At 35.0% G+C, this 15,401-nt stretch overlaps 1 protein-coding gene across 2 annotated transcripts in view; it reads left to right on the top strand.

Annotated features, from left to right (window-relative positions):
• The window catches only part of smchd1 (structural maintenance of chromosomes flexible hinge domain containing 1), a 76,689-nt gene that overhangs the window by 52,872 nt on the left and 8,416 nt on the right, over positions 1-15,401 (top strand). For both annotated transcript variants that reach the window (XR_007930829.1, XM_051899212.1), the window contains 10 exons: positions 273-334; positions 456-543; positions 654-785; positions 2,231-2,377; positions 3,042-3,168; positions 5,963-6,082; positions 6,399-6,484; positions 6,602-6,724; positions 7,115-7,296; positions 9,383-9,492. Coding sequence is in view for 1 of the 2 variants with exons in the window: in XM_051899212.1 (XP_051755172.1) it covers positions 273-334; positions 456-543; positions 654-785; positions 2,231-2,377; positions 3,042-3,168; positions 5,963-6,082; positions 6,399-6,484; positions 6,602-6,724; positions 7,115-7,296; positions 9,383-9,492 (1,177 nt within the window). In the remaining variant the exon portion in view is untranslated. The remainder of the gene's footprint in view (positions 1-272; positions 335-455; positions 544-653; positions 786-2,230; positions 2,378-3,041; positions 3,169-5,962; positions 6,083-6,398; positions 6,485-6,601; positions 6,725-7,114; positions 7,297-9,382; positions 9,493-15,401) is intronic.

Raw genomic sequence — 15,401 nt, 5'->3', positions numbered from 1 at the left:
TGTATTAAAAAGTTAATACAAATCAAAAAAATATTTTAAAATAAGTTAGTCATTTTCAGTGCATCCTGAATTTTTGGTTTCGGCCCAGAATTTTCATTTTGGTATGTCACTAGTACTAACAATATACAATTTTGATGAGACTTGTATTTTGAAAAGGGGAATTAAATGACAAACAGATGAATTTGTAATAGCATGCCTAGAAGGAGAATGCATAATGAGAAATGAGATATTGAAAGTTTGAGTAAATCGAAGTATGTTTTGTTTTATCTTAGGCCTCTACTCTGAAGTGTAGTAAACGCAAGGACACTGAAAAGGACGAGTGCTTCTGTTTCAGGTAATAGATACAACTGAGCACATTAGGATGGATGGATGGACAGATGGATGGATGGACAGATATATAGATTGTTTAATGTACATAATGTGTGCCATGTGTTTTTATTTCCATTTTTTTTCAGGGATAAGCAGATTCCAGAGCTTGCAGGAAAGTATGTGGTCCAATTTGTTTTGGCTTTGGACAAAACCAAATGTCTGTGGAGCAAACAGGTGGGAACATAAAATTTATTTTATCCAGTTTCTTGTATACGCTGCTTTTTTAAAAAATTTTTTTATTACTGTTTCTTACTGTAGGATGCTAATTTGTGTTTCTATCTTAGATTGCACTAAACGTTGTTCCCAATAAAGCAATGAAATTAGCCCCTGAGACTCCACCTTCAACTCCTGTTGTCTCCAATAGTAACATTCGGGCCAATCGCACACTGCTGGACAGCTTGAATCTGAAGATCATGGTAAGTTTTAGTCAATCTAGAGCTGGTGCTTGCATGTTTACTGTTAACAGATGATGTTGAACTTGATATGATGCCTAACACCACCTATTGCCTGTAGGAACACAAAGCGTCTTGTTCTTTATTGCTTTCAAATCAAATGCAAATCTGAAAATAAAGTGATCTGTTAATGTGTTATACATTTTTAAATCATTTTTAATTTATTATTCCTTTATTTTGAGCATTTCTGCAATTATAAATTTTTTCTGGTATTTCTGTATTCTCAAATAACAATTAGATCAAATAAATAAACTAGTAGGGATGCTCAGATCAAAAATTTTGCAACCAATTTCTTATCATGTCATATATGATCCTGATCATTCAAGCTTTATATAATATTTAAGCTCTCTATTGACTGTCACTGTTAACCCCTTACACTAGGGCTGGGACAATACATCGAATCTCGATTCACGATATGAAGAATCTGGAGCGATTCTAATATTTTCCAATGTATCTCTTGCCTGCTTCCAGTTCCTTTACACACACCACTTAAACCTAAAATAATCATTCATAAAGTTTGAAAAGGTTAAAGCGAATTACAGATCGTGCATCATAAAAGCATTCTGAACTGAGGTGCAAGTATATTTAACCGCTTACATGGCTCAGCCGAAGGCACGAGCGCTGTCCAGCAGTCTTCTTCGTGAGCGTTTGAGAGAGAGTGTGTGTGGCTAAAAACTAGCCTAGAGCACCATCTGCTGTTAAAACTAAGCTCACAATCGATTCGAGAGAGAAAATATCAGGATCGATCCAGATTCATTGTATCGATCGAGAATCGATGCAACATCCCAGCCCTGCCTTTCACCCTGAAGGCAGAGTTTAGTGATTTTCACATCTAAGTGTCATACTTAAAAGTAATGGCTTATAAAAAAAAAGAAGAAAAAAAAAATGGTATAATCAAGTACATTGTCTCATTTAATAGAAAACCTTTCAAATTTTGAAGAAAATTGATTTTGATCATGTATAGAGGATCTAATGTTACAAGACTGCTGAGAAAACCCCAGAAAAAGTAATTTTATTGAAATATTTTGCTTGATCATATGAAACTGAAGACTGGAGTAATGATGCTGAAAATTCAGCCAACACAGGAATAAATTGCATTAAAACAGTTATTTTAAGTTGTAGTAATTCACAATATTGCTGTATTTTGGATCAAATAAATGCAGCCTTGCATTTGAGCCCCTGAGAAACTCTCTGCACATCCCTGTATACATTGAATTAATTTTAATAACTTTAATGTGCTTGAAGTGTGCACCAAGCACTATTAAAATACAAGTATCGGGTCGGAACTCTGTATTGGCAGATACTCAATATTCAGTGACTTGGATCGGATCGGGGGCACAAAAACCTGATCAGGACATCCCTAAAATGTGCAACATGTCTGCATTTGTGTGTTTGTTTCTACTTTTCAGGACCAATACGATAACGCTGCTGGTGAAGGTATAGATGGAAAAGTGGTGGTTACAGTTGAAGGCCCAGGAGACATCGTGGTTCCTTTGTTTGAGAATGGAGATAAAAGTTTGTCATACAGCCTTACTAACGGGGAGACTCTTATTACTGTGAGTGTTTGTTTGTATACACTGTATTGAATTAGCTTTTTTATTTTATACAATAGTTTTACAATAATTTTTTTTTAATGCAATTTTTGTTATATCAGTTAGTTGCCAGGGCAGTTTTTTTAAATGTTTGTTCTGTTTTGTAAGTTTAGGGTTTTTTTATTATTTTTTTTTTAATCCAAAATGTATTTTCTGTTTTATTTTATTTCAGTTTTAATTAATGAAAACACTTTTTAGTAGTTTTAGTTTTCATTAACCTTGTATCATTGGTGATGAATTGACCTGGATTTGACTTGATTTGAGTAAAAAAAATGGTTAAAAGCGTTAATTTTTGTTAAAAACATTTTGTAATATCACTTTTATTATTGTGATTTTATTTTAATATTTGATTTTTAAATTTAAATATAGCAGGACAAATAGTCTTTTAATTTTATTTTGCATGTAATAGCTCACATCTTGCGGTTAAAGTGGTAGACCCCTTTAAATATTCTTCGCACATACACACAAATTTATGTTTTTCATATGAAACTTCTTCCTCCTTTTTCTTAATGCTGGTTATTAAAGCAGCCTAAAGATAATTTTGAACATGAACTCCAGTTTAAAAGAAAAACCTGTCCTGTTCACTGGTCATTGTTGGTAAATGATTGTTATTGTTTGTGTCCTGTAGGATTTGGTTCTTTTGGAGAACAGTCCTGGTGTGGATGGAGCTGAGTACATACTCCAGTTTCATCCTGAGATTCAGCAGACCAGCGTTACCATCGCTCCATACAGCCTGCCTTTCAGATTCTGCAACGGTTAGTCAGCCCATTATTAGTTACATTACTAATAAGTATGACTGTGAAGAACTAGACATTATAATTGTAATGTTGCTGTAACTGATCAACTTCAGTCTATATCATAAAAAAATTATAATAAAATCAATATTAAATAAATGATAAAACTTATAAATCTAATCAAAAGTAATGTGCCAGGTTTCCTATGACAGGCAATATTTCTGTTTAATATATAGCTGTGTAGAATTGAAAAGTTCATTTGCAAAAACTGATAAACACCACTTAAAAAAAAAAAATCTGTTTTGTCAAAAAAGCCGTATTGTCCATTGTCAAGGCATCGCGAGTTCACATTTTACAGCAGAAACCGACAAGCACCCTTGTTGTTTGTGTACAGAAACCGATAAGTCCTGTTTTAGCGAATCAGCATGCAGTATTCAGGTCAGGTGACAAGGCTTCTAGTCACTTCAAAAAGACTCGCTAGCTGAGGGGAGTTTCGTCAAAGCTGACTAAAAGTGATTATAATTTATAATCTAGGATAGGATTTATAATTTCGACTCCTGTACACCTTGTCCTTGTACACCATACACGTCTTACATGCTGAAGCCTTGGTTGTCTATAGTATATTTGCACAAACACACACACACACACACACACACACACACACACACAGTATCTCACAAAAGTGAGTACACCCCTCACATTTCAGCAACCATTTTATTATATGTTCTCAAAGGACAATACTATAGAAATTAAAATTGGATATACGTTAGAGTAGACAGTGTGCAGCTTGTATAGCAGTACAGATTTACTGTCCTCTAAAAATAACTTAACATACAGCCATTATTGTCTAAATAACTGGCAACAACTCAAAAGTGAGTACACCCTAAGTGAACATGTCAGAACTGTGTCCAAAGTGTCAATATTTTGTGTGAGCACCATTGTTATTTAGCACTGCCTTAATCCTCCTGGGCATGGAATTCATCATGTTCTGCTTCAGAATGTCACAGTACATGTTGGAATCCATGTTTCCCTCAATGAAGCAGAGCTCCCCAGTACCAGCAGCACTCATGCAGCCCTAGACCATGATGCTCCCACCACCATGCTTGACTGTAGGCAAGACACAATTTTCCTGGTACTCCTCACCAGGGCGTCGCCACACATGCTGGACACCTGAGCCAAACAAGTTTATCTTAGTCTCATCAGACCACAGGACATGGTTCCAGTAATTCATGATCTTGGACAGGTTGTCTTCAGCAAACTTTTTGCGGGCTTTTTTGTGAGCCAGCTTCAGAAGAGGCTTCCTTCTGGGACGACGGTCATGCAAGCCGACTTGTTGCAGTGTGCGGCGTATGGTCTGAGCACTGACAAGCTGAACTTCCGCTTCTGCAACCTCTAAAGCAATGCTGGCAGCACTCATGCCTCTGTTTTTTTTGAAGCCAGCTTCTGCACCTGACGCACAGCACAAGGTCTCAACTTCTTTGGCCTGTTCCCTGTGGAACCCGTCTTGGAAAACCTCTCTCTATGACCCTGGCCACTGTGCTGTAACTCAGTTTCATGGTGTTACCGATCTTCTTATAGCCTAGGCCAACTTTGTGGAGAGCAACAATTCTAATTCTTAAATCCTCAGAGAGTTCTTTGCCATGAGGTACCATGTTGAACATTCAATGGTCAGTATGAGACAATTGTACTCAAAGCACCAAATTTTAACTGCTCTAATACAAGATACACACATTTGTATGGTCCTGTCAAGCAGAAAAAAACATGAACATGATGAATAGGACATGTGGCTTTGCATGGTTAAACGACATACAACTGTTATCACTTAGGGTGTACTCACTTTTGTTGCCAGCTATTTTGACAATAATGGCTGTAAAGTTATTTTCAGAGGACAGTAAATCTATACTGCTTAGGGCTGCACGATAATGGTTAAACTGATAATCATGATTATTTTGCTCAAAATTATAATTACGATTATTAATCACGATTATTCTATCAAAAAGGGTAATGTAGTTATGGCCATTTTGCACGTTCTTTACCAACCTACACTTCACCCAAAAGGCCTGTAGGTGGCACAACGACTTCATTTAACCAACTATGTTAACTTCGTTAGATGGTAATGGTAATCAATACAAAATACATGGTTTTGGTGAGCGCTTTGTAATCTGTTTTCACATTCGATTTTTAAAGCAACACAATTCGTTTGCAAATAAGAAAAAACACAGATTCAGATTGCCTTGCAAATTCGTAAAGCAAAGAACGATGCTGTTTGATATATATATATATATATATAAAAATTTCCCTGACTATGGACATTCTAAAATGCTTAGCGTTAAAAAAGACCAAACTCCGTAAACATCATAAACCATGCTGTACAGCAAAGCAGTTGAGCCCAGAATATAAACGCAATTCGTTTAATTACACATTATGTGTTTTCCTCCCATAGAAAACCGTTAAAGAAAAAGCTTAATGTCACTTAATGTAGCCTGCTAAGAGATTTTAAAAGATCTCATTCTGCACAAACCAATTTTTCTGTGTAGTATGCTTTATTAGTATAGTGTTTTTGGTCTTGGGCAGGAAGATCTTAAGATTTTATAAACACAAACATGGTTTTCTGTAAAGCTGCTTTGAAACAGTGTATGTGTAAAAAGCGCTATACAAATAAAATTGTTACTGTGAGTGATGCTTCCCATTATGATGTAACGTTTTGTTGGAGTGATTGTATTCATGAGTTGAACAACTATGAATGACAACAAAGTCATAATTTTGGGAAACTACAACTGTTAAACTGTTCAATTATTTTTTTGAACTATTCCAGATGCAGAATATCAGAAAGTTGTTGCGTCTCTCAGTAAGAAGAAAGATAGCCTTTCCAGAACCATTTTGATGTACAAGGAATTCTTTGAGACCAATGAAGAACTGAAATCTGAACTTGAGCGTAGGCACTTCATACATTCATTCATTTATGCATTTATTTATGCATTCATTTATGCTTTTATGCATTTATGCATTTGTTTTATTCATTCATTTATTGAGGCTTTAATGCATTTATTTAGGTTTTTATGCATTTATTTTATTCATTCATTTATTTATGCTTTTATGCATTTATCTTATACATTTGTTAATTTATGCATTTATTTTATTCATTTATTTATGCGTTTATGCATTTATTTATGCTTTTATTTAGACTCAAGTTTAGGTGTAACTCTTATATATTTGATTTTTTTTTTTTTTTTTTTTTTTTTCTTCTACAGGTCAGGTGCAAGATGCAACCCACAAACAAAATGAGCTCAAACCAGAGCTCATGAAAAGTGGCTTAGACATCTCAGAACTAACCACTGTGAGTCTGCACATGCACACACATTCATACATAACTACTGTTTTATTGTTGTTTGGTCTGTCTAGAAGCATGCATTTTATTCTCTTTGTTTGTGTCTTTGTTTATGAATCTGTTCAGGAATCAGCAATAGAGAAAGTAATAAATGCCAAGAAAGCAATTTTGACCAAGATGGAGATTCAGCCTAGACGGAAATGCAGCATTCCTGACCCTTTCAAAGGCAGTCCGCATGTTCTGGGAAAGGTGTGCATTTGATTTTTGTATCATGTGATCCCATCACAAGTACACATCCAGGAATCAGCAGGGTAAAATGAGTCTTGGGAAAGTTTCAAGGTTTTTGAAACATAATTTTCAATAAGTAACGATGAGCCAGAGTATTTATCTCTGCCTCATCGTTATTGCCGATAATTCTCTATTTATTTATAATGGTTTTTATTGATTTATAACCGGTGCACAAATTGTAAATTACAGATTAACACTATCTGTGGCTAAATTCTGATTGGGTGAGTAAGGCAGACGGGCCAGCCCACCCCATTCATCCAGAAAGGTTGAACCACTGGATCAACCACTGGATCACCCTATCAGAGACATTTTTGTTTATGTCGCGATGTTTGTGTGTGTAATGATTTGTAGGTAGCTCATCTGGCACAGGTGGAGGATGATGATGCAGCGAAGGTTATCTCTTGGCATATCCTGGGTGACATGGACTGTGTGGTTACTGAAACAACAATTGCTGCCAAGAAAATCTATGATGATACACAAGGACGACAACAAGTCATACCCCTCGAGACGGTCTTCTGGAGACCAAATGACAGGTACACATACATACAGTCTCAAATATCCATATTTTTCCAGAAACTTTGTTTTGAGTAGGGCTTCCTCCGACAAAATATTTTTCTAGTCGACTAGTAGTTGCTGATTTAAGCCATTAATCGACTAGTCGGATGTTTATGATATTAATTTAAAGAGGACCTATTATGCCCCTGTTTACAAGATGTAAAATAATTCTCTGATGTCCCCAGAGTGTCTATGTGAAGTTTTAGTTTAAAATACCCCACATATTTTTTTTATAGCATGTTCAAATTGCCACTTTTTGGGGGTGAGCAAAAGCGCAAAGTTTTTGTGCGTCCCTGTAAATGCGAATGAGCTTGTGCTCCCGGCCCGCTTTCAAGAAAAGGGCGGAGCTTCAAGAGCTCATGCATCAACAAAACACGACAATCTCATACACTGAAAATGTCAGAAACTGTCAGTAGCAGTGTTCAGTTCAAATCGGAGTCTGACGATGATGCCTACAGAGCCAGAGAATATATGCTGCATGGAGATAGAACAGATATAGTTTAGTTTAATTACGGTTATAAATTATGTAAGTACAATCTATTAGTATAAGCCTGTTGTAGCGGACCCTGTCCGAATAATAGCCAAAACATTACTGATGAGTTTTATGAAGTTTATTCACCACCATTCGTCCACCGGAAGCTAGTTATTTGAATTTTTAAATCTGTATATTTTTCTTCAAAAAACTAATCGCTTCGCTTCAGAAGACCTTTAATTAACCCCCTGGAGTCATATGGATTACTTTTTTTTTTTTTTTTTTTTTTTAATGGATGGATGTTTTTTTTTTTTTTTTTTTGTCTTCAAAACACGGCCCCAGATTCACATTATAAACCTTGGAGGACTAAGGATTTTTTTTTTTTTTAAATATATCTCTGATTGTGTTCGTCTGAAAGAAGATAGTCATATACACCTAGGATGGCTTGAGGATGCGTAAATCATAGGATAATTTTCATTTTTGGGTGAACTATCCCTTTAAGGCCCCGATATTCAAACAAAATTGAAGAATGAACTTATATGACGAACAAAATCAGGCCAAAACAAAGTTCATTTGGAGTTTGTTTTTGAAGCTCGAAACAGCTTGCCAAAGTGAACTTTACAGAAAAGTTCCAGCCATGGCGATAACTTAATAGGTAGGTGTGCCTGCTCTGAAGCTCCGCCTTCTTTGATGTGGAAATCTTCTCTGGTTCATTTCTTCTATTCTGTCTGTCAAGATCATCCTCAAGTAAAAACATGAAGACACTGGAGAGCTGCCTTATAGTAGAAAATGAAGTTGTACTTCTGATGAAATGAGATACTGACAGCTGATTGCTTTTAAGCAATATATTATATAAAGTGCTATACAAGTAAACGTGACATTACTTTACTGCCGAATTGCTCATGCAAACATATCCACATTGCTATAATCAGATGATTTTCTTATGCTTTCTTAAAAAATGCTTGCTGTTTTCTCAATTTTGTTGTGTTTATTTTGTTACTGAGATGAAAGCGCACAACACATATTTACATGTTCATCTAAATGTAAATGTAAACCTCAGCGTGGGTGGCATCGGGATGTTCGCTAACAGTATACTGCTGCTCATGTATTTCAAACTTTTTACCCCTAAACGAAGAGCAAAATAGAACTTTGCCATTAGTATATTGGGCCCTTTAAACTGTTGTCTTCATTGTTATTTATTTATTTTATTAAATTTATTTTCTGTTTTCACCTATATGAATTCTATCATTTTGGTTTCATTGTTTTTGGTAAAAAAAAAAAATAATAATTTTGGTGCATCACACAACTGCAAAGTCATTGCAATGCTATGACTGTTTAAATAAAATAAAAGGTCAGTGTTGTGATAGATCTGCTTTTGTTATAAAAATTGTTATTAATTTTTTTTTTTTTTCCCTCCCTCATGTAATCTTGTTTCCATAGAAATGTCTGTATTGTGCTAGTCAGATATTAACATGAACTACTGAATTTCTTTTTTCTACTAGTGAAGATAAGTCTCAAACAGTCTCACAAATTGTGCTCATTTTTTCTCGGCTGTATGCTTTTTTTCATGGATTCTTTTTCTTGTGTCTTAGGCCACTGCCTCACATCAGGAATGGCTTGCCTCTCTTCCATCCACTTGGTAATCCTGTGTTTGTCAAAGATCTGCTCATTTTTCCTGAGCATACAGAAAGCTGCAATAAAGGCAAGTCATTCACACTCACTCAGAACAGCATACAACACAATGGTAGACCCAGAGTCAAAAATGAACTTTCCGTTCCTGTCAGATTCAGACATAAAATGGCAGATAATATGCAGCTGCTGATATATGAATGAATAAAAAATAACAAAGTCAAGTACCTTATGATTCTACAAAAAAGCAGTTGGTTAAATAAAACAAAAACAAAATGCCTATAAAAACGACACCTATAAAAAATTGCACAATGGCTTTGATCCCCTATGAGTTTGTTTACTTAAGTTTATTTTTCTCTGAATGTCTCTGGGATAGTCCACACAAAACAATGAAAATTCACTGATTTACTCACCCTAATGTTTATCTAAAGCCATATGACCTTCTGTCTTTTTCAGAGCACAAAAGACAGAGCTTGTGCTAGTCTATTTAAAGGGTTAGTTCACCCAAAAATGAAATTTCTGTCATTAATTACTCACCCTCATGTCATTCCACACCCATAAGACTTCCTTTCATCTTCAGAACACAAATTAAGATATTTTCAATGAAATCTTTCTCTCCCTCCGTTGACAGCCTACGCAACTACCACTTTCAAGGCCCAGAAAGGTAGTAAATACATCATTAAAGTAATCCATGTGACTCCAGTGGTTTAACCTTAATTAACCTCAAAAAAGTAATCTCCAACACAAGTTCACAAGAGCATCACGACTCAATCTTTATTTGTGTTCCGAAGATGAATGAAAGTCTTGCGAGGTTTTGACGACATGAGGGTAATTAATGACAGATTTTTCATTTTTGGGTAAACTAACCCTTTAATGGCAGTGAATGGTGACCTTCAAGCTTTAAAATAGAATGCCATAAAATTATCTCATGCAACATTATGGCAAATGTTTTGAAGGTACACTATAGGGTTTCATGAGAAACAAACCATAAAGTATTGTTTAGCAAATATCTTGACCTTGACCACTGCTCTTCTGTGTACATTCATGTTCATGATTTGCAGCAGTGTGCGGCATTAAGAGCTCAAAAAGCACACATGCACACCAGAAAATAAGATTAATAAACACACAACACGAAACACAAGGCCTATAAATTCCCTAGAAAGTATTTGTGTACTTAATATCTGTGTTGTGCTCCGGTTGTTAGTTGACAGCCAGAATGACAGTTTACACGTAAACAAGTTATTAAGTTGTTATGGCCTATTTAACTCAGTATATTGTTCTTTTTTTTTCTGTTAATAATTAAAACTATTTAATAGAGTACCTCAGAAATGACGTGTTTTTGTATGCAAAACCCGGAAGCGAGTTAGCATTTTAGGACTTCCGGTTCCATCGCCCTAAAGTCTATGGGTTTTTTGAATGGGTTTTTGATAAATCGCCTGAAATAAGGTCTGTGGTTAACAAAGCCTCTAAATATTTTCACGTTTTGATCTATGACATAAAACACACCAGTTATAGCCCGCTTGTGATTTTATTTTTTTTTTATTTATTTATTTATTTTTTAAAACCTTTATTTTGTCTTAAATACGGCGGCTGCTAAAAGGGACTACTTCCTTTGGCGGGGACTTTAGACGTCATCATGACAGGACATTTGGACAGAATTTCTCATGAAAAAGTGGATAAGTATTCATACACAGCGCAGATAATAATCAGCGAGCATGTTTTTTTAAATAAAGTTGTTTTTTAAATAAAGTTTGAGGAAGCTTCACTGTTAGACTTTTTATTGTATTTTTGCGGTAACTTACTGGCAGCACTGTTGCCAGTAAGTTACTGTAACTGCCCCTTTACAGTAGCTTAACTGTAAATGTGTTTTACAGTATGATGCCCTTACCGCAACTTCATTTTACAGTATGATGCCCTTACCGCAACTTATTTTTACAGTATAATATTATTACAGTAATTTTACTGTAATTTATTTCAGTTTTATATTACATGTATGCTACTGAATTTAATAAATTCCAAATAAGTGACTTGAGTCCATGTATATCACTATATTTTTTTATTCACTGTCACAATCAGTTACATCCATTTTATTTATCATGATGCAACATAAAAAAAAGAGACCTGAATTCTTAACAAATCAAAGCAGAGATCATGACAATGTGCAATAAAAAGCATGATCAAAACCTCCCAGTTGGTCTTGGCTGGTCTCCATACTGGTAAACAACTGATGGCAGATCTGAAACAAAACAGGAAAATGTGTGAGAAATGGTCATGAGTTTATTTCATCTAAATTTGTTCATGAAGAGACGAGGTAACAACTTGTGCAACAGCAGTTATTCCCAGTAGTGTACTGTTTGAATAGTATAGCTTTAAAATCCATTCCTCTAAAACTAAAAAAGATTAAAAAAAAAAAAAATGTAATAAAGGCATCATAAAAATAATAAATCGAGTGGATTAGACCACTCAGTTGATTATTTTACGATGCCTTTATGACATTTTTTTTTTTTTTTTATCTTTTAAGTTTCAGAGTAATGGATTTGGGATGGATGGAAAGAAACCTCTTAGGTTTCATTAAAAAAATGTGCTTCTCAAAATCAAAGTGAAAGTGCAAAAATCATGTATGCGCAAACATATCACATTTAGTTTTAGTCGTATGATTATTCAGGGTTCGACATTAAGGACTGCCCGATGGCCTGGGGCCAGTTTTAACGACGCTCTGGACAGTAGACAGAAAGGTCACTTGCCCAATCGGGCCAGTGCTGTAGGGTGTGCGAGATATATATATATATATATATATATATATATATATATAATATATCGTCTATGACATCGTAATTGTTGATTTAACAATCTGAAATTATATGTATGTCCCCCACTTTACAAAAAACAAACAAAAACACACCCATTGAATGCACGCATGCACTACGTGACGTAGTCTAGGTAAGAATGGTGCATGTGCTGCATATTTGAGTGTACACACTTTCACTGTGTGATTTAGTCTATTAAAAAGCCTTTAGAATGCCCCCAGAATTCAAGATAAGGGGCAAAAATGCCCCTGTACATCTTTTATATTTATATACTTTAATATAGGTAACCAATATTACACAGAGCAACGTTTTTCTCCTAATATCAGCATGATTTCAAACGTAATATTGATTTTATACAGCGTATAATTTAATGATCAAGAACTTAATATCAAGTAACTTACATTTTAGTCACCAAATCACCTGTTTCACTCTATTTCGACAATGAAAATAGTTCCAAACAATGTCCACAGCATTGTTTTGTGTCTCTAGAGCAACACTTCCCGAATTAATCAGCTGTTTGAATTAATCGAATCTCAATGACTCGCTCATTAACAGTGATTTGCTGCCACCTACTGGTGGGTGTAATTTCACATTTAAAGTGTCTTCATTTTTAAATAATTTCAAATAACGTTTAACATTTTATATTTAATGTTGAACGATGTCTTTAGTACCTTTCTGGACCTCAAAAGGTGCAATGACGTTGCTGCCTATGTGTGGTTCAGAAACCCTCAGATTTCATCAAAAATATCTTAATTTGTGTTCTGAAGATGAATGAAGGTCTTACAGGTTTGGGATGACATGAGGGTGAGTAATTAAGGACAGAATTTTTATTTTTGGATGAATTAACACTTTAATCACATTATGCACCAGATAGTTAGTCAAAACATATACTTACAATGCCAAGGAAGCTTTGGGGTGTAGTTAGCTCCTGTTGACACAGAGAAAAGAGAGAAAAAGAAGAAACAAAATTTTTCATCAATGATCAATTTGTACATGATAAATCACAAATCTAGGATGACTGCTAGGTCGATCACTTACACAATCAGATGACAATCAACACTGAAAAAAGAGAGAAGAGAATATATAGCCTACAATAATGTAAAAATGCATTAATATGAAATAGCTAAATAGTAAACATTTAAAATGATTTACAAGTCATCACTTTTACCAATAACTGGAATAGAATTTCAAAAATATTTTGCTATGAACATATTCAATTATTAGTATTTCTACATATTTCTAACTAACTATTATGCCTTTACGTTGCTTTAATCTGTTACTATTTTAACATGTCATATTTCTGTCCCATGTGGAGTGAATCCAGCATTTATACGTAGCTGTCACTTCTGAAACTTTGCAGTATGCAATTGGCCATCTGACCTCTTAGCAGCATAGAAAACAATAGGTTTATGGAGTTTGTTACATTACTACATTGAATGATTATATATAATGTATAATAATGCAATGGGGGAATATTTGTGGGTCCTGTTAATAATAAAAAAATAATAATTTAATAATAAAAAATAAAGTTAAAAAAAAAAAAAAACCTTTATTTCAGCTTAAAATATCGCGATAAGTATCACATCGTGAGTTCAGTATCGTGACTGTATTGAAACGTGACACGAGTATATTGTTACACCCTTATGTACAAGATGTTAATCACAGAATGCACCTTATTGCTAGTCAAAACATATACTTACAAAGCCAAAGAAGCTCCGTGTTGTGGCTCTTAAAAGAGCCTTTGGGGTGTAGTTAGCTCCTGTTGACACAGAAAAGAGAGAGAAGAAATTTTTTATCAATGATCATTGTTCATTATATATGAACATGATAAATCACAAATCTAGGATGACTGCTAGGTTGATCACTTACACAATCAGATGACAATCAACACTGAAAAAAGAGAGAAGAGAATAACGTTATATAGCCTACAGTAACAGGTAAAAATGAATATGAAATAAGAAAATAAAAAATATGTAAAAAATAAAATAAAATCTGGCATTTTGAGCAGTGAGTGGATTCTCACCTCTGATTTGCCAAGAGATCAACAACTATGTCTGTGATTGGCTACATTACTGACCGCTGCAAAACACGTTGTAAATACATACATTGGGGGAGGGATCGCGTGAGAGCGCGTGCGTCTCAGTCTTTTACAGTCTGTGGTCTCAATCAGCTCCCTAGTTCAGAAGTTAGGGCACTGATCAGGGAGTTGGCCACATTCATTTACAAAATATACAAATTCACGACCTAGGAAGCTAGAGAGCTGATTGAGACGCAGGGAGAGTCTGAAAAAACGCGCTAGGCCAACTTCAAAATAATAACGTCACACACATTTAATGGCATTCAACGGTATTCGTTTAACATAACTGACGGGTAAAATGTGCCATAAGTGGTAGTTGTAAACGTAACTTAAAAGAAATTTGTAAAGTAAAATGTACTTACCTCAGAAAAACTCCCAGCTGGCGTCTAACGTTAGCGATCCACTCACAGTCCGTTATGCACGCACTCGACACAAACCTCAGCTTGTTGCGCGGGCTTTGCACGCGAGTAACAATTTATATTTTTGAGGCGTAAGCAAAGTTTATATACATATATTTTTTTTAATCATTTAAAAATTACATTTATCACCACACTTGTGCTAATCCACGGCATTAATAAATAAAATAATATACATCTATATATAGTATATGGTTGGCAGCAACCAATCTGATAAATACTTTCTTGTTAAACACTTGTTAGGCACTTTATTTAAACTTTTCAGATATATTCATTTTTATTAAATATAAATGCCTTTCCGATCTGATTTGTGATGGGGGGAAAAGGGATAAGAGCGAGTTTGACATAAAGCGGATTCGAACCCGGGTTGATCACGTTAAAAGCAACTTTCACGTACCACACGCTCTACGGCCTATGCCACTACAGACGTTACATAATATCGTCTTTTTAGTATTTAACTGAAAACATTCAATGGCTAAATTACGACCTACGTACAATAAATTGGACATATGTTGGTATTTTAAGCATGAAATGGGGTAAATTCCCTGTTTGGGTTGACACATGACAACTTGCCAGCGTAAAAACTATATAAGTTTACGCTCATTTCCTGGCACTGAGAGGCCGCCATCTTGTTTGAATTATTTTTCTGAAAGCTCCAAGCTGGTCACGTGATCGGCTGCTA

This window comes from Ctenopharyngodon idella, chromosome 7, assembly GCF_019924925.1.
Source record: "Ctenopharyngodon idella isolate HZGC_01 chromosome 7, HZGC01, whole genome shotgun sequence".
Lineage (NCBI taxonomy): Eukaryota > Metazoa > Chordata > Actinopteri > Cypriniformes > Xenocyprididae > Ctenopharyngodon > Ctenopharyngodon idella.
The sequence above is the reverse complement of the archived record's forward strand: the minus strand, read 5'-3'. Positions and strand labels throughout refer to the sequence as shown.